The sequence below is a fragment of the Petaurus breviceps genome, unplaced genomic scaffold (genome assembly GCF_028583685.1).
Source record: "Petaurus breviceps papuanus isolate PSGF00001 unplaced genomic scaffold, PetGlider_PUasm1.0 90601, whole genome shotgun sequence".
Classification (NCBI taxonomy): domain Eukaryota; kingdom Metazoa; phylum Chordata; class Mammalia; order Diprotodontia; family Petauridae; genus Petaurus; species Petaurus breviceps.
The window spans coordinates 2,762,648-2,787,041 of NW_027187282.1; the positions used below are offsets into that span (position 1 = coordinate 2,762,648).

At 42.5% G+C, this 24,394-nt stretch overlaps 1 protein-coding gene across 1 annotated transcript in view; it reads left to right on the plus strand.

Annotated features, from left to right (window-relative positions):
* Positions 1-9,732: 9,732 nt before the first annotated feature.
* The window catches only part of F8 (coagulation factor VIII), a 138,409-nt gene continuing 123,747 nt past the window's right edge, over positions 9,733-24,394 (plus strand). The window contains exon 1 of the mRNA XM_069063748.1: positions 9,733-10,159. Coding sequence (XP_068919849.1) covers positions 10,002-10,159 — 158 coding nt within the window. The 5' untranslated portion in view covers positions 9,733-10,001. The remainder of the gene's footprint in view (positions 10,160-24,394) is intronic.

The window sequence follows — 24,394 nt, forward strand, 5'->3', positions numbered from 1 at the left end:
AGAATCATATAGAACATATAGAATCATAGAAAGCAGGTCTACATTGCAGAACCTTCGACTCCAAGACAAGTGTGTAAATCACTTTTCAAGGAAATGGGGATTTACTCAGAGTGAACTGAGCTGAGGCTCTTAAGAGGGAGAAGACACACCCTGAGGTGTTAGAAATGAAGGTGAAATAATAAAGGTATAGACCCTTGTGTAAATAAGAACTGAAGGTGAAATCTAGTAGGACAAGTAGCTCTGAGAAGACAGGCTAGAGAAGGAAAGAGGGGAAAAGGAAGAAAGAAAAGACTAGAGCAGCCTTGGGTGAGCAGTTCTGGAGTTCCGTCATAATACAAAGCAAGCAATAGGCAAGCTGGCCTGACAGAAAGCCTTCAGGGAAAATGGACCACAGTGCTCCAAGCTCTTCTTCAGGGTAGCTGACCCCCTCAGCTCCCCCCCAAATGCATACTTCCCCAAACAAATTGGACAAGAAGGCTGGTGCTCACTTCTCTCTGCTGCTTGGGCTGCAGGAACTCTTGCTCTGACTGGCACCAATCCTTTGCCATCCAGTAAAAGTGGCTTTTCTCCCTATCGTATCTTCTGTTCCTGTTTGATCTTACATTTGTTTTTTTTCCACATATGCAAGTCAACCCCCTACACAAAGGATGATTATGGGGACAATTAGGTATCATTTTCAAGGGGCAGATGACCTTACTGCTGAAGGGAGAAAGGGACACTCTGTGGGGACATTGTGTAGACATTGTGTTCTGCCAACTTTGGGTCTGGGAATTACAAGCTTGACCTTGCTTTGATTTTCTGAGCATCTCTAAAGCTCATTTTGATGTGGGGTAGACCTACAGTTGCTCTATGATAGCTAGGCCTCTGGTCACTTGGATGGAGACAGCCTTTTGCCTACATGTCCTCCAATTGTAAGTATTAGTATATCTTCAAAGAGTTATCAGGGACAAGGGCCTTGAGGCCCAAAGACAGTGGAGTGACTTCAAGATTGTTGGCAGAACTCAACTATTCCAAATCTTCAAACCCCCCACTGAGGGCTGTACTCACTTTGTCCTGGTGGAAAGGAAAGGGATAAGGCTGGCACTGACTTTGTGCCCAGGGCTGTCATTACCTAAACATTTGAGGGTGTTCTATGGCCAAGGCCTCAGGCAACTCAAAGCCAAGTCTGGTTAGGGAATTTCTCAACCTGGATTCCAAGAGGGCCCAGGGAGAATTTCACTCATCCACCAGTCTATAAGACCAGAGGCCAAATGAAAAGAAAAAGAAAGCCACAAGCCCACAGCAAAAACAAGACAAGAACCCTCAAGGGGAGGCCCCTTTCCTACACCCCCCCTTTTAAAATTTGATTTCCTTGATGTTTCTCCAAATTAATTTTGTTATTATCTTTTTCCTAGCTCTCTAAAGTAATCCTTTGTTAGTTTGATTGGAATGACATTGAATAAGTAGATTACTTCAGGTCTCATTTTTATGATATTAGCTTGTCCTATCCAGAAGCAATGAATATTTCTCCAGTTATTTAGATCTGCCTTTATTTGTTTGAAGAGTGTTTTGTAATTGTGTTCATATAGTTCCTGTGTGTGTCTTGGCAGGTAGACTCCCAAATATTTTACACTATCCATAGTTATTTTAAATAGAATTTCTCTTTGAAGTGACTTGCCCAAGGCCACACAGCTTGTGTCTGAGGCTTAATTTGAACTCAGATCTTCCTGACTCCAGGCCTGGAACTCTCTCCACTGTGGTGCACTCTAGCTGTAGCCATTGTGCTGGATTTTTGGGGGGTAGTATATTGAAATAGGATGATTGGTGTGGGTTTATTGTCTATCCTGCAACTTTGCCAAAGTTGGGTTTTTAGTAGACTCTCTAGGGTTCTCTACCTAAACCATCATATCATCTGCAAAAAGTGCTTGCCTGTGTTTATTCCTTTCTTTTCTTGTATTATTGATATAGCCAAAATTTCTAGTCCAATATTGAATAGTAATGGTGATGGTGTACACCCTTGCTTTGATCCAGATCTTATTGGAAAGGCATATAGCTTGTCTCTATTACAGATAATTCTGGCTTTTGTTTTATTTTTTTTTGTTTTTTTTTTCTTTTGCTATTTGGAGGGCAATTGGGATTAAGTGACTTGCCCAAGGTCACATGGCTAGTTTTTGTATTAAGTGTCTGAGGCCGGATTTGAACTCAGGTCCTCCTGACTCCAGGGCTGGTGCTCTATTCACTGCACCACCTAGCCCCCCACTGGCTTTTGGTTTTAGATAGATACTGCTTATTTTTTTATTTGGAGGGGGAAAAGCAGAGCAATTGGGGTTAAATGCCTTGCCCAAGGTTATACAGCTAGTGTATCAAGTGTCTGAACCTGGATTTTAACTCAGGTCCTCCTGACTCCAGGGCTGGTGCTCTATTTATTGTGCCACTTAGCTGACCTTTTATTTTATTTTTTGATACCCAGTATTTGTTTTTTTGGAGGGGGGAGGCAGGGCAAATGGGGTTAAGTGACTTGCCCAAGGTCACACAGCTAGTAAGTGTGTCAAGTGTCTGAGTCCTGCTTTGAATTTGGATCCTCCTGACTCTAGGTCTGGCGCTCTATTCATGGCACCACCTAGCTGCCCCTTTATTTTATTTTATTTTTTGATACCCTGTATTTTTAAGGAAATAAGGATATTGCTGTATTTTAAGGAAAGTTCAGGTTATTCTTATGCTGTCTAATGTTTTTAATGAGAATGGGGTTTGTTTTTTGTCAAAAGTTTTTCTGTATCTAATGAAATAATCATTGTTTTTGTCGTTTTTATTATTAATATGGTCAATTATGTTTATAGTTTCCCTAATATTGAGCTAACCCCACATTCCTGGTATAAATCTAGCATCTCTTTAGTTTAATGATGGCAATGTGTTGCCAGGTAATGTCTTGACTTGTTTGTGCATTAAATTTAAGTGGGCAGGCAAAGAGATGGTCATTCAATGATATAACAGAGTTCCAGACCTTCTTGATAAAAAAGCCAGAACTCAATGGAAAATTCAACCTCCAATTACAAGAAGCAACAGTGACTTAGAAAGGTAAACAAGGAGAACACACATCATTTTAGAGGGAAAGAGGGGAGGGAGAGGAGCTTCGCATGAGATCTGTTCCTGTCATTCTTGATGCAAAGAAAAAATAGCATACCTCATTAAGTATAACAATATCCTACAGGCAGTAGGAGGGGGAAAGGGTTACAAAAGGGGGGTGGGAGTGATTTGTAGGGAGGGAAGTAGTAAGGGGAAAAGGGGAGGAAAAGGGAGGGGGGCCGAAAAGGGAACACTGAGGGAGGCGGTGGTCAAAAGGAAAACTATTAAGGGGGGGAAGGGAGAAGGGAGGGAAAATACGAACATTAACAGAGGCAGGAATAGGATGAGAGGAAAGAAACAGATAACAATCATAACTGTAAATGTGAATGGAATGAACTCTCCTATAAAACGGAGACGGATAGCAGAATGGATTAGAAATCATAATCCTATAATATGCTGTTTACAAGGAACACATTTGAAACAGAGGGATACACACAAGGTAAAGGTAAAAGGTTGGAGTAAAATATATCATGCCTCAGCTAAAGTAAAAAAAGCAGGGGTAGCAATCCTTATCTCAGATAAAGCAAATGCAAAAATTGACCTAATTAAAAGAGATAAGGAAGGAAACTATATCCTGTTAAGAGGCACCATCGAGAATGAAGCAATATCACTACTTAACATATATGCACCAAGTGGTGTAGCATCCAAATTCCTAGAGGTGAAGGTAAAGGAATCAGAGGAAGAAATAGATAACAAAACTATACTAGTGGGAGACCTTAATCTCCCCCTATCTGAACTTGATAAATCCAACCTCAAAATAAACAAGAAAGAAGTTAAGGAGGTGAACAGGATTTTAGAGAGGATAGGTATGATAGATCTCTGGAGAAAACTGCATGGGGATAAAAAGGAATATACTTTCTTCTCAGCAGTTCATGGCACATGTTCAAAAATTGACCATGTTCTAGGGTATAAAAAACTCACAATTCTATGCAGTAAGGCAGAAATATTAAACGCATCATTCTCAGATCATGATGCAATAAAAATTATATGCAATAAAGGGCCAGGGAAAGACAGACTAAAAACTAACTGGAAATTAAACAATTTGATCCTAAAGAATGAGTGGGTCAAACAAGAAATTATAGAAACAATCAGTAATTTCATTCAAGAGAATGATAATAATGAGACAACATACCAAAATCTGTGGGATGCATTAAAGGCAGTTCTTAGGGGAAGTTTTATATCCCTGAGTGCATACGTGATTAAATTAGAGGAAAGGGAGCTCAACGAATTGGGCATGCAATTAAAAAACCTAGAAAAAGAACAAATTCAAAATCCCCAATTAAATTCTAAACTAGAAATATTGAAGACTAAAGGAGAGATTAATAAAATCAAAATTAAGAAAACTATTGAACTAATAAATAAAACCAAGAGCTGGTTTTATGAAAAAACCAACAAAATTGATAGACCCTTAGTCAATATGATAAAAAAAAAGAAAGAGGAAAACCAAATTATGAGTATCAAAAATGAAAAGGGTGAATCTACCTCCAATGAAGAGGAAATCAAAACAATAATTAGGAATTATTTCTCCCAATTGTATGCACATAAATTTGACAATCTTAGGGAAATGGATGAATATTTAGAAACATACAAGTTGCCCAGATTAACTGAAGAGGAAGTAAATTACTTAAATAATCCCATCTCAGAAAAAGAAATTGAACAAGCCATCAGTCACCTCCCTAGGAAAAAATCTCCAGGGCCAGATGGATTCACTAGTGAATTCTATCAAACATTTAAAGAACAATTGATTCCAATACTCTACAAATTATTTGGGAAAATTAGTGAAGAAGGAGTCCTACCAAATTCTTTTTATGACACAAATATGGTACTGATACCTAAATCAGGAAGAGATAAAACAGAGAAAGAAAATTATAGACCAATCTCCCTCATGAATATAGATGCAAAAATTCTAAATAAAATACTAGCCAAAAGACTACAGCAACTTATCTCAAGAATAATACACTTTGATCAGGTAGGATTTATTCCAGGAATGCAAGGATGGTTTAATATTAGGAAAACCATCAGTATAATTGATCATATCAATAATAAAACTAGCAGAAACCACATGATCATCTCAATAGATGCAGAAAAGGCTTTTGACAAAATACAACATCCATTCCTATTAAAAACATTAGAAAGTATAGGAATAAATGGAGCCTTCCTTAAAATAATAGGTAGCATCTATTTAAAGCCATCAGCAAGTATTATATGCAATGGGGAGAAGCTGGAAGCATTTCCCATAAGATCAGGGGTGAAACAAGGGTGTCCACTATCACCCCTCTTATTCAATCTGGTACTAGAAATGTTAGCAGTAGCAATTAGAGAAGAAAAAGAAATCAAAGGAATCAAGTTAGGCAAAGAAGAGACCAAGCTATCACTCTTTGCAGATGATATGATGATATACTTAGAGAATCCTAGAGAATCAAGTAAAAAACTGCTTGAGACAATAAATAAATTTGGCAAAGTTGCAGGATATAAAATAAATCCACATAAATCCTCGGCATTCCTATATATTTCCAATGAAACTCAACAGCAAGAAGTAGAAAGAGAAATCCCATTTAAAGTTACTGTAGACATTATAAAATATTTGGAAATCTACCTGCCAAAACAAACCCAGGACCTGTATGATCATAACTACAAAACACTTTTCACACAAATAAAGTCAGATCTAACTAATTGGAAAAATATCAATTGCTCATGGCTGGGTCGAGCTAATATAATAAAAATGACAATTTTACCTAAATTAAATTATATATTTAGTGCCATACCAATTAATTTACCAAAAAACTACTTTATAGAGTTAGAAAAAATAGTAACAAAATTCATCTGGAAGAATAAATGGTCCAGAATATCAAGGGAATTAATGAAAAAAAAATGCTAGGGAAGGTGGACTAGCTTTACCAGATTTCAATCTGTACTATAAAGCAGCAGTCATCAAAACTACTTGGTACTGGCTTAGGAATAGAGGAGTGGATCAATGGAATAGATTAGGCACACAAGATTCAGAAGTCAACGACTACAGTAATGTATTGTTTGATAAACCCCCAGACCCTGGTTTTTGGGATAAGAACTCACTATTTGACAAAAACTGCTGGGAAAACTGGAATATAGTATGGCAGAAACTGGACATAGACCATTACCTAACACCATATACCAAAATCAAGTCTAAATGGGTACATGATCTAGGTATAAAGGTTGATACTGTAAGCAGTCTGCTAAAACAAGGAATAGTTTACCTATCAGACTTGTGGAGAGTGAATGACTTTATGACGAAACAGGAATTAGAGAACATTATAAAATGTAAAATGGATAATTTTGACTACATGAAATTGAAAAGTTTCTGTACAAATAAAGCCAATGTAACCAAGATTAGGAGGGAGGTGGGAAATTGGGAAAGAATCTTTACAACCTATGTCTCTGACAAAGGACTTATCTCTAAAATACACAGAGAACTGAGTCAAATTTATAAGAATACAAGTCATTCCCCAATTGATAAATGGTCAAAGGATATGAACAGGCAGTTTTCAGAGAAAGAAATTAAAGCTATCTATAAGCACATGAAGAAATGCTCTAATTCACTATTCATTAGAGAAATGCAAATCAAAACAACTCTGAGGTACCACATCTCACCAGTTAGATTGGCTAAGATGACAAAACAGGAAAATGACAAATGCTGGAGAGGATGTGGGCAAACGGGAACACTAATGCATTGTTGGTGGAGTTGTGAACTGATCCAGCCTTTCTGGAAAGCAATCTGGAACTATGCCCAAAGGGCTATAAATACTTTCATACCCTTTGATCCAGCAATACCACTCCTAGTGTTATATCCCAAAGAGATCATAGAAATGGGAGAAAGACCCATATGTACAAAAATGTTTATAGCAGCTCTTTTTGTTGTGGCAAAGAATTGGAAATTAAGGGGGTGTCCATCAATTGGGGAATGGCTGAACAAGTTGTGGTATATGCATGTTATGGAATATTATTGCGCTATAAGAAACGGGGAGCAGGCAGTCTTCATATTTACCTGGAGAGGCTTAAAAGAACTGATGCTGAGTGAGATGAGTAGAACCAGGAAGAATTTGTACACAATTACAGACACAATGTATGTGTGATGACCAACTTTGATAGACTGGGCTCTTCTCAACAATGCAGAGATATAAGTCAATCCCAAAAGACGCATGATGGAGAGAAAAACGTGCATCCAGAGAAAGAACTAGAAAGAACTAAATTTATATCCAGGTGGAAGCAAAATACCTGATCTTTTTCGTTCTCTTATTTGATTTTATGTCCTCTTTACCATTTTTCATTCCAGCTGGTACAATCCATCCTTATAACCTGACCATTGTATAATGTGAAAGTATTTACAGATCCTATACTTGATTATAAGACGCCATGGGGGGAGAGGGGAAGGAGGGGGACAAAATGTGAAATTCAAGGAATTGTGGAATTGAGTCCTGTAAACTAAAAGGAAACAAACAAATTAATAAATTAAAAATTGAATTAAAAAAAATTTAAGTGGGGCAGATATACTCTCTTCCATCCAGTGGCTAGCCAAAAAGCAAGACGATGGACTGAGATGCAGGGGATGACTTTGTTGGCGTCTTAGATGTCTGACCAAGCTCTAAGCACTCCCCAGAGCCTGCTTCAACCGTCTACATGGCCATTGGAACAAATTGTTCTCATCCACCAATTGGGGTGTATGGGGTGTTCAGGGAGGACTAGCCCCTCTGGTGTGAGGACTTGTTGACCCAGCTTCAGGGCACCTTTGTGTGGGATGACCCACCTGGCACCCACATTTCTTCCTTGTGGCTCCAAGAAGTTGTGGCATAAGCAGTGGTATGTAATGGGAATGTAAATTTTTAAGATCTTCCCTGCCCCTAGACTAAAGTGCACCTGGAGCCTGGGGTGGGAAGCTTGTTTTTCAGTTGATACTTGTTGATTGGCCAGTGGGTCCAGAAGGTTGTTACATTCTCTGAGCCAGGAGAAGGCTATATAAACCCACATTTGAGGCTTTGTTTTGGGGGCTCACTTTGAGAAGTGTTCTGTGATTTGATCAGATGAAACTCTGGGAAGCCTGTTGTTGAGAGCCCCCCCCCCCGACTTTGAAAAACCCAGATGTTGATTTGGTATGGATGTAATGGTTGGACAGTTTGGAAACCTGTCTACTTGATCTGTTTCTGTCTTACTAATTCTGTCTGTATACTCTGAAGTTCGGGGTGCTGACCTTTTTCCCCTGAACTAGGTAAATGATACATATTTGACAGATTAAAGTAAGCTTGTTAACCCATTTTGAGTTGCTTTCCTTTATCAAAGCAGATCCAAGAACCTGTATTGGCAGCCACCCTGGGGACGCTGGGGTGCTTGCTGCTACATGGTCACACCCCAGTTTAAACAAAACAACCATATTTGCAGATGGGGTTGAGTTTGAGTTAGGGGGATGTCTATCCCAGGCATGTAAATACTTTCCCCAGTGGAATGGGTGGCAGTGTGTTAGACACTGCTCTTCTCTCCCAAATATTACAGTTTTGTGAGTTCCTAACTTTAGAGGTGGAAAGGACCTCAGAGGTCATTTATTTCAGCCTTCTTATTTTATGAGAAGAGGAAACAGATCCAAAGGGAGAAAATCACTTGCCGTTGGTCGTAGTGATAGACAATTTGAATCAAGACCTTTTGACTTGTGATCCAGCATTCTTTCCACTGTTCATAGACATGATCTTTCCTGGTAACAATGTTTACCAGCTCACCTCCCCAAATGAGCATTTTTAAAAAATGATGTTGCCTCAAATGACTTCAGGTCATACAGCAGATATCCCTGTGATTCTCACAGAATTATGAGTCTAGAACTGGAAGGCCAGATTGAGGCCAGTTGAGGAAATTGAGGCCCAGGGAGGGGAAGTGACTTGTTCAACATCATTTAGGTAGGAAGTGTTCTATTATTTCCTATTAGGAGGAAAGACTATATAGGGCCAATTATTATTATTGTGTTAGGTTACAGCTAGAGTACACCACTGTGGAGAGAGCTCTAAGCCTGGAGTCAGGAAGATCTGAGTTCAAATCCAGCCTTGGACACTTACTAGCTGTGTGGCCCTGGACAAGTCACTTCAAACTCTGTCTGCCTCAGTGTCCTCAAATATAAAATGGGGTAATAATAAACCTATCCTGAAATAGCTCACTATTATCATTAGAATGTGAGATGGTTATATATTGGTTGACTTTTATTTGGACCCTATCTCATTGCAATGAGCTTTTCCTTTTTTACTTTTCAGTGACTCCCCTCTCTCAAGCGCACATCTGTGAGGTTGGCTTCTGACTGAACTTAACCGATCACTTCACGGCATCAGCCAATACAGGGACAGAATAAGTCCAATAAATCACTTGGCACAATCTGTTCATATCCGGCCTGTCCATTTATCTAGGGGCCTTGGGCTCCCTGGTAATAAGCTGCCATCCTCACTGTGTCCCACCAGCACAAAGCTTATTCTGGGAAGTCCTTCGGGAAGTGGAGAGCAGGAGATTTGGTGGGGTCAGTGTGGGCCAGTACTCCTCTTTCCTGCTTTTTCCTATGAGCTCTTCCTTCCTCTCGTCTGGCTCAGGCTTGGCTTGCTTGCGTAACCCAGTCATGCAACTGAGGTATTCACAAACACAGGGAGAGCCTTGCAGCTGGAAAGGGGTTCGACTTTACCTCCAGCTTCCCTTCCCTATTCCAGCTCCTCCAGGGGCTGCCCTTCATGGCCAAGAGTTGCTCCAGGCTCCTTGGTGCTGCTGGCTTTGCCCCTAGTGTCCTGGGAAACTTGCAGGGCTTTTCACCAATCTCAGAACGGTTTTCTCTTTTGTGAATGAATTAGGAGAACTTTATGGGAGAATAAACATCCCTCTGGCTTGGAACCTGCATTCTTCCCAGAATGGAGGGGGGCATACAGATCCTGTTCTTGGCCAGCTTTCTCCTCTGTCTCCTAAAAGAGAGCATCGGTGCTACTCGGAGATACTACATCGGGGCTGTCGAATTGGAATGGGACTATAGGAGAAGTGAGCTGCTCAACACTCTCAACTTGGAGCGAGGGTAAAGTCTTTTCTGTTTGGGGCCCTGAAAGGTCTCGTCAGCCCAAGGCTGGCCAGGACTCTTTTGCTTTGAGTAATGGGTGGACTGGCACTCATGTCAGTCATGTTCCAAAGCCAAATGCCAACCTAGATTTCCACTATTGGGTGGGCTATGTGTTTCTCTGAATGCCTAGTGGCCAAGTGTGGGGAACCTTCGGCCTCGAGGTCACATGTGGTGCTCTAAGTTCTCAAGTTTGGCCTTTTGACTGAGTCCAAGTTTTATGGAACAAATCCTTTTATTAAGGGGATTATTGGGTGAAGTTTGGATTCAGTCACAAGGCTGCACTTGAGGACCTAGAGGGCCACATGTGTCCTCAAAACCAAAGGTTCCCCACCCCTGGCTAGCCTGTTAAGGTCAATGGAAATCTTTCTTTGCAGTGATGACTGAATGATGACTGAATTCATAGTTATTGGTCTTTCCCTGAGGGCTTGCTCAGTGGCATTGTACCTACCACTTTCTTTAGAAAGCAAACTTGGACTTATCTAGTCTTCCCCACCCTCCCCACCCCCCCACCCCCCCCTCCCCCCCTCCCCCCCCTCACCTCCCACTCTCAAACTCTCTTAGATGAGAGAAATGATAATTCTACCCCCAGCACTTAGCACATTGTGGACACTCCAATATTTGTCACAGTCTGTTGAACTAGCAGCAAAGTGATTAATTTCTTCAATCTTTTCATCCTACCTGAATCAATCTCTCTTGTCATCTAGCCCATTCCTGTGGGGCACAACCCTTGGCTCTTGCAAATATTGTCTTCCTAGTTAGGAACTAGAGAGAGCCACTGAGATCCCTTCCAACTCCCCTACTCTGTGGCCTGAATGTCCTATCCTCTGGAACAGTAGAAAGAATGGTATCTTTGAAGCCAGAGGCATTGGGTCCATACCTGGCTCTGTCACTTCTTACCCATGGGCAAGTCCCTTCCCTCTCTGGGCCTCAGTTTTCTCAGGTGTAAAATGAGGGAGCTAGACTCAGTGATTTCAAAGATCCTTCCAGATCAATGTCTAGGGCCCCCTGATTCTTTTCTTGTTTGCTGAGTACTTGTTGAGTGTGTGCTAGGGGGAGAAAACTGATGTGTCTTCAGAGGGCTTTCAGTCTGTTGGGGGGTGGAGGTAAGTCATGTATGTCCATCAGTGATAGACACCACAAAAAGTGCAAACACAGTAACTTCCAAGAAAGTAGAGATGTTGGGAAGAGGTGTCGACCTGGGAAGTGTTCCTGGATGAGGAAAGGCATGTATGAAGGCTTGTGAGCTGTGGGCTAGATTTCAGCCAGCAAAGACCTGGGGTTCTTAACCTGTGCTCTGCTAATTAAAAAATATTTTGAGAACTGTATTTCAATATAGTTTGTTTCTTTTGTAATCCTGTGTATTTTATGCTATGTGTTAAAAAACATTGTTCAGAAAAGGATATCTATAGGTTTTACTGGACTGTCAAAGGGAAGGTCTAGAATACAAAGAACTTTTGTCTTAGAGGAATGAGGGAATTTTAGGAATTTAGGGTGGGGAGGGTGAACAGATTGAGTAAGACTCTGGAGGCAGGAACCTGAGGTAAGGAGTTGCCTTCTTTGGCTGAGCAACAGGAGAAAAGTGTAAGAGAAAGCAAGAGATGTAGTTTGAGGTCAGATATGTTCAAAAACAGAAAACTAGCCTTAGTCATTGGCTTGTTGGCTCTCCTGAGTCCCACTCAGGAAGCCTGCCATGCTCTGGATATCTAGACCATACTGCTTCCCCCAAATGGCCCGATCACTCTGAAGAGCATCTCTTGGAATGTTCTTGCTTTTCTCCCCCAGGTAGCTCTTGGTTTATCTTTCACCCCTCTGCTTTGCCCAACCATAATCCTAATTTTCTCCAAGTGACTTTCTTTTAGACTCAGACCCCCCCCCCAAAAAAAAAAAACCCAACCAAAAAGCTTACCAGATTTATTTATGATACTTAGTTCTGAGCCATGGATTTTAAAGGGGATACTGACAAATGGGAACATGTCAAGAATTAGAGGGACTGGGATGGTGAGGGAACTGAAGCCTATAAAAGAGAAGACTTGAAGATTTGGTGGCTCTTTCAAGTATCTTCGGATAGACTGGAGTCATGTAAGAGGGAATAGACTTCATATCTGTGACTATAGAGATTAAAGGTCAGAACTCAGATCAAAAGACAGAAGTTGTAGGAACAATTTTTTTTTGTCTCTGAATTCCCTGTGCCCAGCACAGTGCTTGGCATATAACAGCTTAAGAAATGTTCATTGATCAATTCGATGAAGTTCTAAGAAAAAACTTTGGATTCAAGGAAGGAAACTAAGAAAGTTGAAGTAAATTCCCTGTCACTGAGGGTGTACAAGCAAAGGCCAGGCAACCACTTGCCAGGGGCATTATAGAAATGATTTTTTAAAATGAGTTTTTATTTATGGCTGTTGTTTTTACTTCATTTTCATTTTTTAGGTTATGAAAGCACATTGTCATTTTTATTGGTTATAAATAAAATTAGTTATTAGTTAACTATATGTATTATAATATAGATATATTAGTGATTGTATCTTTGTTTTACACTTGAAACTATTTTCAACAGAGATGCTTATGGTCACAACAATATTAGTATTCAAATTCAACATATTTTCATTATCATCACTTTCATTTCTTCCCATATCTCTCATCAACCCGGAGAATCATCCCTTATAACAAAGAATAGAAAAGGAGAAAAATAGGCAGTTTGGCCAAAGTAACCAGTGCGTCAGTAAAGCCCAATAGGACGTGCTGTTCTTCTGCCAGAACCTCCCAGGAAGGGAGGGAGGCCCATTGTCATCTGTCTTCTTTAAGGTCATTTGGTGATCAGAATGACACAGCATTCAGGCATGATCATTTTGTTCTTTCCATTTACATTGTTGAAGGTGTTGCAGGGTTTTCCTGGGTTTGCCTGCTTCACTTTGCATCAGCTCATAGAAATTTTCCCATGCTGCTGTGTTTTTCATTACACTGCTTCCATCACATTCATATACCATAGTTTATTCAGGTAGTCCTCAATCAACTCATTGACTTTGTTTCCATCTCTTTGCTATTACAAAAAATGCTTCCTTGAATATTTTAGTTTCTATGGTTTTTTTCTGGTTTTGGCCTCCTTGGGGTATAGACATAGTAGTGGGGTCTGAATCAATTTTAGCCATTTTAGACTTTCTTATTGTAGTTCCAAATTGCTTTCCAGAATGGTTGGATCAACCCCCAACTTCACCAACAATGCTTTAATATACCTGGTTTTCCATAGCACTAAGGAGGGTTTTCTAAAATCACATCTTTGGGAACTTGTAAATATTTCCCTCCATCCTTTTTCTGGGTCCTAACTGATACAATTATTGGAGCCTTTGGCTGCCAGGCATCCAACTCCTGATCAGACCCTGATGTTCACTGTTCAGTAGAAGGCCTTTTTTTGAGGGGGAGGGAAAACTCTATTCTCTTGTTGCCCTTCTTTGTTCTGTTCTGGAGAGTCATACTGAACCTTAGGTAAGATTTTTTCCCCTTGCCCTTTGATAAATCACAATCTCCTGATTCCACAAAAACCTTTGAGAATATTGGCCCCCTTTCAACTCTTCATAGGATTTGGTTTAGGGATCCTGGGCTCTAGGGATAAGGGAGACAAATGACAAAATGTTCCTGGCACTCAAAGGCCTGTCCTTTTCTTTTCCGGCTTTTTGTTGTTTGGAGACTTCTCTTCTGATCCTATATGAAAAGGTTCTGCCAAAAGCATATGGGTCCAGTGTTCTTGCTTTGAACTCTTATTTCATATCTGATTGGAAATGAATCTGAAGCCCCATTGCATTATCTGATTCTGTCTTGCTAACAATGCTTCAGGCTGTGTCCAGAGCCAGCCCTTCCTGTTAATCAGTATCAAAAATGATTTGGTTCATTAAAATGAAGGCAGGTGTATATTTACCCTAATATCAGATATCCAAGTGAAAATGGAACTATGTAGTCTATTATTCACCTAGTTCCAAATATCCTTATGAAATTATCTGATATTCAATTGCATTTTTAATGCACAACTTTTAAAATCTTATGACTGGAGGAAGTGATTACCATGGCTGTCCTCCTTTCTGGTCAGATCAATTTGTTTGGTTCTGGGCCTCATATTTTAAGAATGACTGAGAGTGACCAGAGGAGGGCATCCAGGATGGTGGAGGGATTTGAGATCCTGCTGGAAATGAGGTTCAGGCAAAGGATCTGGGGATGTTTGGTTTGGAAAAGAGAAGGCTAGGGAGTGGGGGTGGGGTAGGGACGGTATACACACAGGAGAGTGAGCCAGGGATCTGAAGGGTTATCAGTGGAGGAGGGATTACTTAGCCTTCTGCTGCTTGGCTTCATTGGGAACAGTCAGAGAAGATGCAACAGAATGAGAGCTTTCAATTTCAAGTCAAGACTTCTTGGCATGAAGAGTTCTCCCAAAGTGACAGTAACTGCCTTGAAAGTTTTTGAAGTACTTCACAAACTGAATCTCATCAGATGCTTACACTAACTGAAGAAGTGGTGCTATTATTAGCCCTGTTTTACAAATGAAGAAACTGAGGCTCCTCACATTTATGTAGCAGCATGTACAGCTAATGGCGTTAGAGACCTGGGTTCAGTTCCTGCTTATGATGCTTACTATCTGTGTAACTTTGGGCAAGTTTCCTCATCTGTCAAGTGAGAGGGTTGGATTTGCACTAGGATCCTTTGGGCTTATGACTTTCCCAGGGTTACCTAGCCAGCTGGTGTCTGAACCTGGGTTTTCTGGCCTCCAAATCCACTGTTCTCCCCACTCTGTCTTACCATTTCTCTAAGTAGTGATTAGAAATAGTGAGTCCCTCCTTATCACAACTTGGCAGGGATACTGTTGAATGGATTCTTGTTCAGGTGTGGGTCGTAACAGAAGACTTCAGAGATTTCAATTTTCAGCTCTGAGATTCTGTGATTGTCATTTGCTATTATGTTCTAAACTTTGGGAGGGTGAATCTACTCAAATTTTGTAGCTATTAAAGCTTAAAACTGCACTAATATTTTTTGGGACATCCACTGTGTGTGTGTGCATGTACATAGATGGAAAATGTGGTAGTCTCAATACATTTCACTTGCACTTGTTAAGTTTACTATGTAGAGACAGAAAGTGCCATGTGATAGTCATTAGGCTTGTGATAGCCTTATCCTTATCCTGTGAGACCTCTGAAGGTTGAACTGGGGCCAAGGGTGGCTGATTTAGGCTTAGAGTAAGCATTTTCTCACAGTAAGAAATGTCTGATAATGGAATTGGCTGCCTGATAGCATCTCTCCATTATCATTCTTGTCCCCTTACTCACCCTACCACATTCCTAACCTTTGGGAGGGAGAAGTGTGGTCCTCTTTTTCAATGATGAGGTCTTTCTGCTGCTAATCTTGGAGCTTCTGACTATCAGCTCTCAGATCTTTCCCTTCTCACCATCTTCTCAGGTCTGTGATACTCACTCGCCCCTTCACCTCCCAACTTCACATTGGATGCCCATGCTTTGGGATCAGAGGACCAGGGTTCAAATCTTGCTTCTGATGCTTGTTACCTGTGTGACCTTGGGCAAGTGACCTTCCTTCCCTGTGGCCTAGGTTCCCCCTCCCCCATAAAATTAGGGAGAGAGTTGGACTTTGATGCCTCTAAGGTCCCTGAAACTGGAATGATGACCCAATGCCAAAAGCCTGCCAACCCGAAGACTGGCCCCTACTGTTTCTTTGGGGGTGGTGATTGTACCATCTCATTGACTGCTCCTCTCCACTCCCCACTCATTGTCTCTGCTGCCCCATCTGGGGGGTCACCCTAGCCCTGTGGCATCCCTAGGCAGCCTTTTTAAGAGTTCTGGTCCTGTTAACACTAATTCTTCATCTTTTAGTGAGCTGGGGTCTGGGTGTGACCAACCTTTTCCTCCCAGAGGTGGATCCCTTACAGGACTGAGCCTTTGGATGTAGAGATAGACAGGACTTGAGATATTTTCTAACCCAAGTTGAAGCCCCTATTTTCAGATAAAGAAACTACAGTAGGGAGAAGAGTGACTAACCCAAGGTCACTGGAAGGTTCCCAACATCCCTCCTGAGATTCTCTTTGCAGGTACGGGCTGGGTCGCATTGGGGGAGCAAGAGCATTCTTATAAGCTGCTGGAAGCACTAGAGTACCCCCCTCTTTGGGGGTTACACTAAGGTAACGAGTGCCACAGTGGGACTGGAAGGGGTTTAATTGGCAATTTATGGAACATTGAACTCTATCTCCCTCATTCCACACAGGTTGGCTGGACACGACTCTTGCCATGTTTATGTGTGCCTAGATGTGTATGTGTGGTGTTTGTGTGTGGTGTGTGAGTGTATATGTCTGTGTGAGTGTGTGTGTGGTGTGTGAGTGTATATGTGTGTGTTTGTGTGTGGTGTGTGAGTGTATATGTCTGTGTGTGTATGTGGTGTGTGAGTGTATATGTCTGTGTGAGTGTGTGTGGTGTGTGAGTGTATGTCTGTGTGTGAGTGTGTGTGGTGTGTGAGTGTATATGTCTGTGTGAGTGTGTGTGGTATGTGAGTGTATATGTCTGTGTGGTGTTTGTGTGTGGTGTGTGAGTGTATATGTCTGTGTGGTGTTTGTGTGTGGTGTGTGAGTGTATATGTCTGTGTGTGAGTGTGTGTGTGTGTGTGTGGTGTGTGAGTGTATATGTCTGTGTGAGTGTATATGTCTGTGTGTGTGTGGTGTGTATATGTGGTGTGTGAGTGTATATGTCTGTGGTGTTTGTGTGTGGTGTGTGAGTGTATATGTCTGTGTGTGAGTGTGTGTGTGTGTGTGGTGTGTGAGTGTATATGTCTGTTTGTGTGTGGTGTGTGAGTGTATATGTCTGTGTGAGTGTGTGAGTGTATATGTCTGTGTTAGTGTGTGTGGTGTGTGAGTGTATGGTTGCTGTGCATGTGTACATTGTGTGGGTGTGTGTATATTCCCAGGGGTGGACTAGCTGGGCCTCCTCTGAACAGTGTCATTGAATTTTGTCATTTCTAGGGGCTGACTCCTAACACATTCTAGGCCCAAAGAATTCTGGGATCCACGCAGTGTGTGTGTATGGGGGTGGTGGTGGTGGTGGAAGTTCTTCCCTGGCCAAAGGTAAGGGGTTGGGCTGCTGAGGGAGATGCTCCAAAAGCCAGGCGGCTGGGTCAGGAGGAGCCAATGCAGGTTTCTTCCCTTCCCTGTTTTGACTCAAACCAGTTTTCATTTCAAAAATGAGAGGAGTTGGAGAACATCTAACTCACCCAGAGTCGTTCTCTCCAATCGAGGACCTTCCTTTGGCCTCACATGGAATGGGAGTGGTAGAAAAGGACTTGTGGGGAGTGGGCACCCTGCCCAGCTTTTGATCAGTCTGTGCCCACCCCTTGCTCTTTTTAGGAGGGGCTCTCCAGCCTTGGAGGGAGACAATCAAGGCACACTTAGGCGGTGGCACCTGGGGATCTCAGGGCATATCCACTCTCTCTCACCCAGAGTGTGTGTATTTGTGGAAAGCTCTCCTGAGGTTCCTTTGGGGGCAGAAAAAATGTTTTACTGTGCCTTCTCTTACTATATTTCATTAAATGCTAATTGTGTCCTGTGACTGACAAGAGAATAATGGCAGTATATGGGAGAAAGAACACTGGGGTTGGGGTCAGAGGACTCAGGTTCAAATCGTACCTTGGTCATTTGTTCCTCGGATGACCTTGGAGCAAGTCAGTTCTAGGCCTCAGTTTCCCCATCTGCAAAATGAGGGCCTGGATTAGATGACCTTCAAGGTCCCTTCCAGATTGTGATCTATGATGCATCAGTGTGGGCTGGTGGGCTTCTGAGTGGATGGAGACCTCCTAAGAGTACCCTAGATGTGGGCTGACTCTACTATATGCATGTAGAAGGTGTCTCATGTGCTCATAAAGGCGAGGACATGGAGACTCAGAATGCTTCAGCGTCTTGGTTTTAATGGCTCTCATCCCTTAGCCAAGCTGAGTTGAGATTCCAGCCCAGGTGTCTCCTGCCTTCAGGCCCCATACTGCCCCATATCACTTCTCAAGGGTAAAAAATGGCTTCAGCTTTGGCTCTTTCAGGCAGAAGCCATCCCCGTCAGACCCTGACCATTTGTCATGACAAGTGGGCGGAGGTGGAAGCAGGCTGCTATGCCAAACCAAAGGAAGACCCATAGGACCCTAGGGGCCAGTCTTCTCATTTTATAGATAAGGAAACTGAGTCCTGGAAAGATTGAACAGGGTCACAGATAGTAATAAGTGGCAGAACCAGGATTTGACCTTGGGTCTCATGATCCTCAGTCCAATGGAATCTTCAAGTCAATACTACCTGTATCACCTTCCAGCTCTAAATCTATGAACCTATGAAAGGGACAAAAAGAAATGGAGGCAAGGAGTCACACTAGGTGACAAAGTGAATAGAACACTGACCCTGGAGTCAGCAGGACCTGAGTTCAAATCTGTCCTCAGACACTTGACACACTTAGTAGCTGTGTGACCTTGGGCAAGTCACTTAACCCCGATTGCCTTGCCTTCCCCCTTCCAAAAAGAAGAAAAGAAATAGAGGCAAGGACTTTAGCCCTGGCCACGTAAATAACCAAGGATAAAATGCTCTGGCCATAGAGGCTGCAGCCCTGAGTAGGATTCCTTTCACAGTGGGCCACTGTTTTTTAAAACAAAACCTTGGAATTAGGGTTAATAAGAGCTTTAAGCAACAATTATTAACTCTCCATTCCAGCAAATTTTGGTACTACTGGAGGGGCCCCCACTATATATTATTACTAGTGAGACACACTTAGGACAAATAATGGCCTCCTTTGGCTCAGAGTAAATGAAGGTAATGTCGAGATGAAGTGTAGCCTTGTCCTGGAAGCTTGTGCTGGTGATTCAACCCTTGGGTTCCTTCCATCTAAATTGATGGATGGGACTTGCCCATCCATGGGCAAGAGAAGCCAGGGGCCTGAGAGTGCTTTCCATAACTCTGTGGGCATGTGAGCTCATCTGTGGATTCACAACGTGACTTTCTGGCATTGGGAAATGTGGCGACCCAACTTCTCTAAGAACATAGGTCAGTCAACCTGTACACTATGGAAATCAAAGGGACTTTCAGAAGATAGAGAAGAAATAGATGGTTGAAAAATGTCTACAAGTTAAGTTTAATTCCTTTCTATGTCAGAAACTTCCAAGATTCTGTGTGAAAATAATTTCAAAATGTAGTGATAAGAGGACATATTCTTCTCTCATTCAGGAATGCCAGCATGTGCCAAGGACTAATACCATTGGGTACAGGCTGAACTGAGTTTCCTTCCAGATCTTCAAGTCTATGATAAGGTCTCCCCTGTATCTCTCACTCCCTTGAACTTTCCTTCAGTTCTTTCTTCTTGATTCCTTTCTCCTTCCCTTCATCAATCCTTCTTCACCTTCTCTCTCCCTCTTTTTCTTTACCTTTCTCCCTTCCCACCCTATTCCATTTCTGTCCTTTTCTCCTGCTCTTTTTTTTTCTTTTCCTTCCATCAGAACCAAGATTAGAGATGGGTAAGGTGGGCAGCTGCCAAAGACAGAATGAACAAGAGAAAACGTTTAGAGACACCTTCAACAGGACTTTTTAATAAAACACATCCATGGGGCAGCTAGGTGGTGCAGTGAATAGAGCACCGACCCTGGAGTCAGGAGGACCTGAGTTCACATCTGGCTTCAAACACTTAACACTTACTAGTTGTGTGACCTTGTGCAAGTCACTTAACTCTAATTGCCCTGCCTTCCCCCCTCCAAAAAACAAAACAACCCCAAACAAGTAAAAAAAAAACCCATCCATTCTGAATGCCAGAAAATCCTGCTTTCCATGATGAGGCCATAGTTAGGCAGCTGGGTTCTACAGTTACACAATGGATACGAGGGCCGCCAAGCTCTGAACCTCTTCTTGGCCCAACACCCAAAGTTAGATACTTTGTCCTGGCTCAATCCTCACTTGATCTTGCTTTCTTTCTCTTCCAATCTCTCTGTGTTTTTCTCTTAGCTTACTACAACCAGGGAACAATGTACCTACCTGGACTGCCTTCCTGATGGCTTCCATGAAATGACTGTTGTTCCTTATTGGCCAAATGCCACAGCATCTGGAGAGCCCTGGTTCCTAAGATCTGGGTTTTCAACAAGCTTACTAACATTCTTCCTGTTCACACTTCATCTAGAGTATGGTATCCAGTTGGTAGCACCCCATTTTAGGAAGGGAAAAATAAGAAAATATAGAGGAAAACAGGATGGTGAGGGACCAGAGACCATGCCATTCAAAGGTTAATTTGAAGGGAGTAAGAAATGATTAGGCTGGAGATGAGAAGTCTGGGGTGGGGGGGTGGAGGGGTGGGGAGCAGGGCAGGGAACCAGGCAGGGCTATTCTGTTTGTGCAGAAGGGATCCCACTTGCTTTCCTTAGCCCTAGAGGGCAGAAGCAGGAGGAGAAGGTGGAAGAAATGACCAAGAGGCAGATTTGGGCTACCATCAGGAAGGACTTGCTAGCAATGGGTTCTGTCCCAGAGTAGAAGGCTTTGCCTCAAGGTAAAGGAAGGCACAGGACCTGCCAGTAGGCAGATGAAGAGCTCCAGGGTTGTGATGACATCATTTCCTGCCCAAGTCCACTGTCCAGGGAAAATTCTCTCACTCTAATTCTAGTACACTGTGTCTCAGTGTAGGAGCTGAGTCAATACGCAAGGAGGAAGGGCCTTGAATTTCTTTCCTGATAAGAGTTTCACAAAGAAGAAAATACATTAATCTGCCCTTGTCTCCAAAGTAAACACTCTGTTATCAGCAGGTCTTTCCACTTACTGGAAACATGCTGTTCAGAATGATACAAGATACTGGCTTTTGGCTCGGAGGCCGAGAAAAAAGAAACTGCTTTGTTATGGCTCAGTATTGTTTCAGGGAAAAAGTAAAAGGGTGGAGAGAGGGCTGGGACTTCTTTTGAGTCCTCTCTCTTCCTCAATCTGCTGTCTGCACATTTGCTGGACCATTCCTCAGGCCCCAATATAACCCATTTGGTGTTCTACTTACTTAGCAGGTCCCCCACTCCAGGAGGCTAGGCCCCAGCTTCTTTCCCTGTATTTTGTCCTCAAGCCCCTTAGCAGTGTCTGACCAAGCCTTGGGAATCCTTCTCAGGATAACATGTTTAAAAATGATGAAGGACATGCTCAATGGTAGTTATTGGTCAGTGAAGGCAAAGATGTTGTTATTTACCCAACTAAGACCCAAGTCTCCTGAGATGTGTCTGGATTTCAGGCTGAATCCCCTTTTTGCCTCTATCCTGGTGCATACATGGCAGGAAGGTGGGGTGGGGAGAAGGGCCTTTGAACCTGACATTTCATGAGCGATGAAGGATCTCGAGCTTAGTGAGTTGCCTAAAGAGTGGAGAGTCACACAGCCAATAGGAATTAGAGGTGGGATGTGAATCCAGGTCTCTAGCCATTAAACCAAGCTGCCTCTCTCCATGTACATAGTAGATGTTTAATTTGTCCGATTACTAAATGAATGAATAAATGGCAGGGATCTAACCAGACCAATAGAAAAATCCCATGTATTCCAGGTCCCATTGCTTGTAACATGGAGAAGGGGCAGCTCTTCCTCCCCTGGGGATCCTCCATTCCTCTCAGAGTCAGGGAGCCTGGCTGCTGACATGGAGGCAGTGGGGGCCAGCAGAAAGTACACTGAATTTGGGGTCAAATGACTTGGATTCAAACCCTTCCTCTTCTCCCTGTGACTTACTTTCTCTGAGACTTAACTTTCTCATCTTTTAAACAAGGGACTAGATGGTCTCTAAGGTCCTCAGCTCTAAATCTATGATCCTGTTAAGTTTCCAGTGGGTTTTGATCATTCATGGTTTGGGGTGGGTTTTCCTCAAGCCTTTCTTTGAAACATTGATGAATAAGATGGAATGTGGAACCACTGATGTGGGTGCTGAAATGGGCCCTTTGAGGGATGAGGGGAGGTGGAATTTCTAGAGTTAATGGTGGATGAAAATATGGGGAGTGCTTTAGAGGTTACATTTCCCTGGGGGGGTGGGGGGGAGGTTGAGGAAGCAGCTCGTGCCAAGGATTGGCCAATGGTTCCAGCTCAGTGCCTTACTTCAGAAATCAAAGAATGTCTCCAGAAAAGAACTTGTCAGAGAAAGGGGCTCTGAGTTCAGGGTCAATTGAAGGTGGGAGTGGGAGGAGGCTTCAACTGAGAGCCTTCAAGGCATGGGACACAGGACAATGGTTACTAATTTTATTAGTAATACAAATATTTCAATATCTTGCTTAAAAGACTGGGGGTGGGGTGGTGTCTATCTTTAGGATTTCAAACACTGTCATGTGGAACAATAATTATGATAATAACTAGCATTTGTATAACAATTTAAAGTTTTTGAAGTGCTTTTAAAGGTAGGTGGCGCTGCAGTGCATAGAACTCCAGACCTGGGGTCGGGAAGACTTGTGTTCTTGAGTTCCAGTATGGCTCTAGACACTAACTGTGTGACCCTGGGCAAGTCACTTGACCCTGTTTGCCTCAGTTTCCTCATTTGTAAACTGAGCTGGAGAAGGAAATGACAAACCACTTTAGTACCTTTGCCTAGAAAACCCCAAATGGGGTCACAAAGAGTCAGACATGACTGAACAACAACAAAACTCTTAGAACTAGAAATAACCAAAAAGCAAACTGCCACCCTAAAGCCCAAGCTATCCAATATATGGTCCAATGGGAAGTGCTGGGAGTCTAGGCTATTGTTACTTCATTGCTCTCTTGTGACCAGCCCCCAGTACTCCTCTCCCTCCACCTTGGAGCTGTGACCCACAACTGCACATGGTCAATAAAGTTGTTAATCAGTGCCAGCCATTCCCAGTGCCAGCAAAGGGTCTCCTGTAATCTTTCTTGAGCAGCAATCTGACACCCTTACCATCTGTGGGCTGAGAGCTCCTGCCCTCCACCACTGCACTGCTGTTACTATTGCCACCCACCACTGCTTGTATGTTCTCAGGACAGGTCCCCACCCAGTCTCACAGACCTCTCCTGCCAACCTCTTAAAGTTTCATAGAAAAAATGTCTCATGCTGACCTTTAGTTGGCTCTACCACTCCAGAATTTGATTTGAAGCATTATTTTAAAGTTGTCTGGAGAGGAATCCTTACCCCCTTTCTGACTAGCCCAGTGAATGTCCAGTCAAAGTTTGATGGGACAGCAGTGTGATTAGGAAGCATGACTGCTGGCTTCTTTCTCCTTTAATCTCAGGAATTTGGGAACTCAACGTTCAGAAAAATCCTATTGGGATCATGGGTGCATTACCAAGCTGGGCAAAAAGCAATGTTTAGAGATTATCAAAGCATCAGACTACAGCAACCTGGGAGTAAAACAGCTGGTTGTCTTCTTACTGTAGATTTTACAAAATACACTCAATATGGAGGGGAGAGCATGAACTGTCTTGCAGAGCAAGTATTCAGAAGGGAGGGGAGACAAGAAACCGGCTCTTTTTTGCCCATATTTGCCTCATCTCCCTTCCTGACCTATTTGAGAAATCAGGGAAAATGAAATGTGTCCATTCCAATTGATATCCATGATGTGAATGGGGAGGGAGTGAAAGAAGCAAGGAAGAGGAAGGACCTGGGGAGAGAGTGAAATCCAGCAGGAAAAAAGGGAAAGACTAGAGAAGGGCTTGGGGGCATGAAGCCCTCAGCTTGCACTATGGAAGGGACACTGAGATTTACTTTGGCCTATCATGATGAACTCATGTGGGAGTGTAGGGGGTTCATTGGCCAAGCTACATAAAAGCCCTAGGGAGGGCAGGATGCTTGAGAAAACCACCTGCCTCCTTTAAACCTCAGAGAACTGGAGTAAGACAGTATCATAGGATCTTAGACTGAGAGCCTGTAAAGGACCTCGGAAAACAGTAAGGCCAATAAGTCATTATGTAGAGGAGGAAATTGGGCTGCAGACGTGGCTCACCCAAGGTCACTCCTTAAGTGGCAGAACTAGGATTTGCCCATGACCTGCAATTTCTTTTTTTTTTTTTAAGCTGGAGGGAGGGACAGTTTTATTCTTGGCAATATACAAGGCACTTATGTACACGGGGAGGACAAAGACACAGGCTATTCCTTAGTCTTCTCATCTGGACTTTTGGTGGTGAACTTATCCTGAAGTTTTTTCCATAAGCCTTTATTCAGTTTCTTAAATTCTTCCAAGGAACCTGTAGCTAG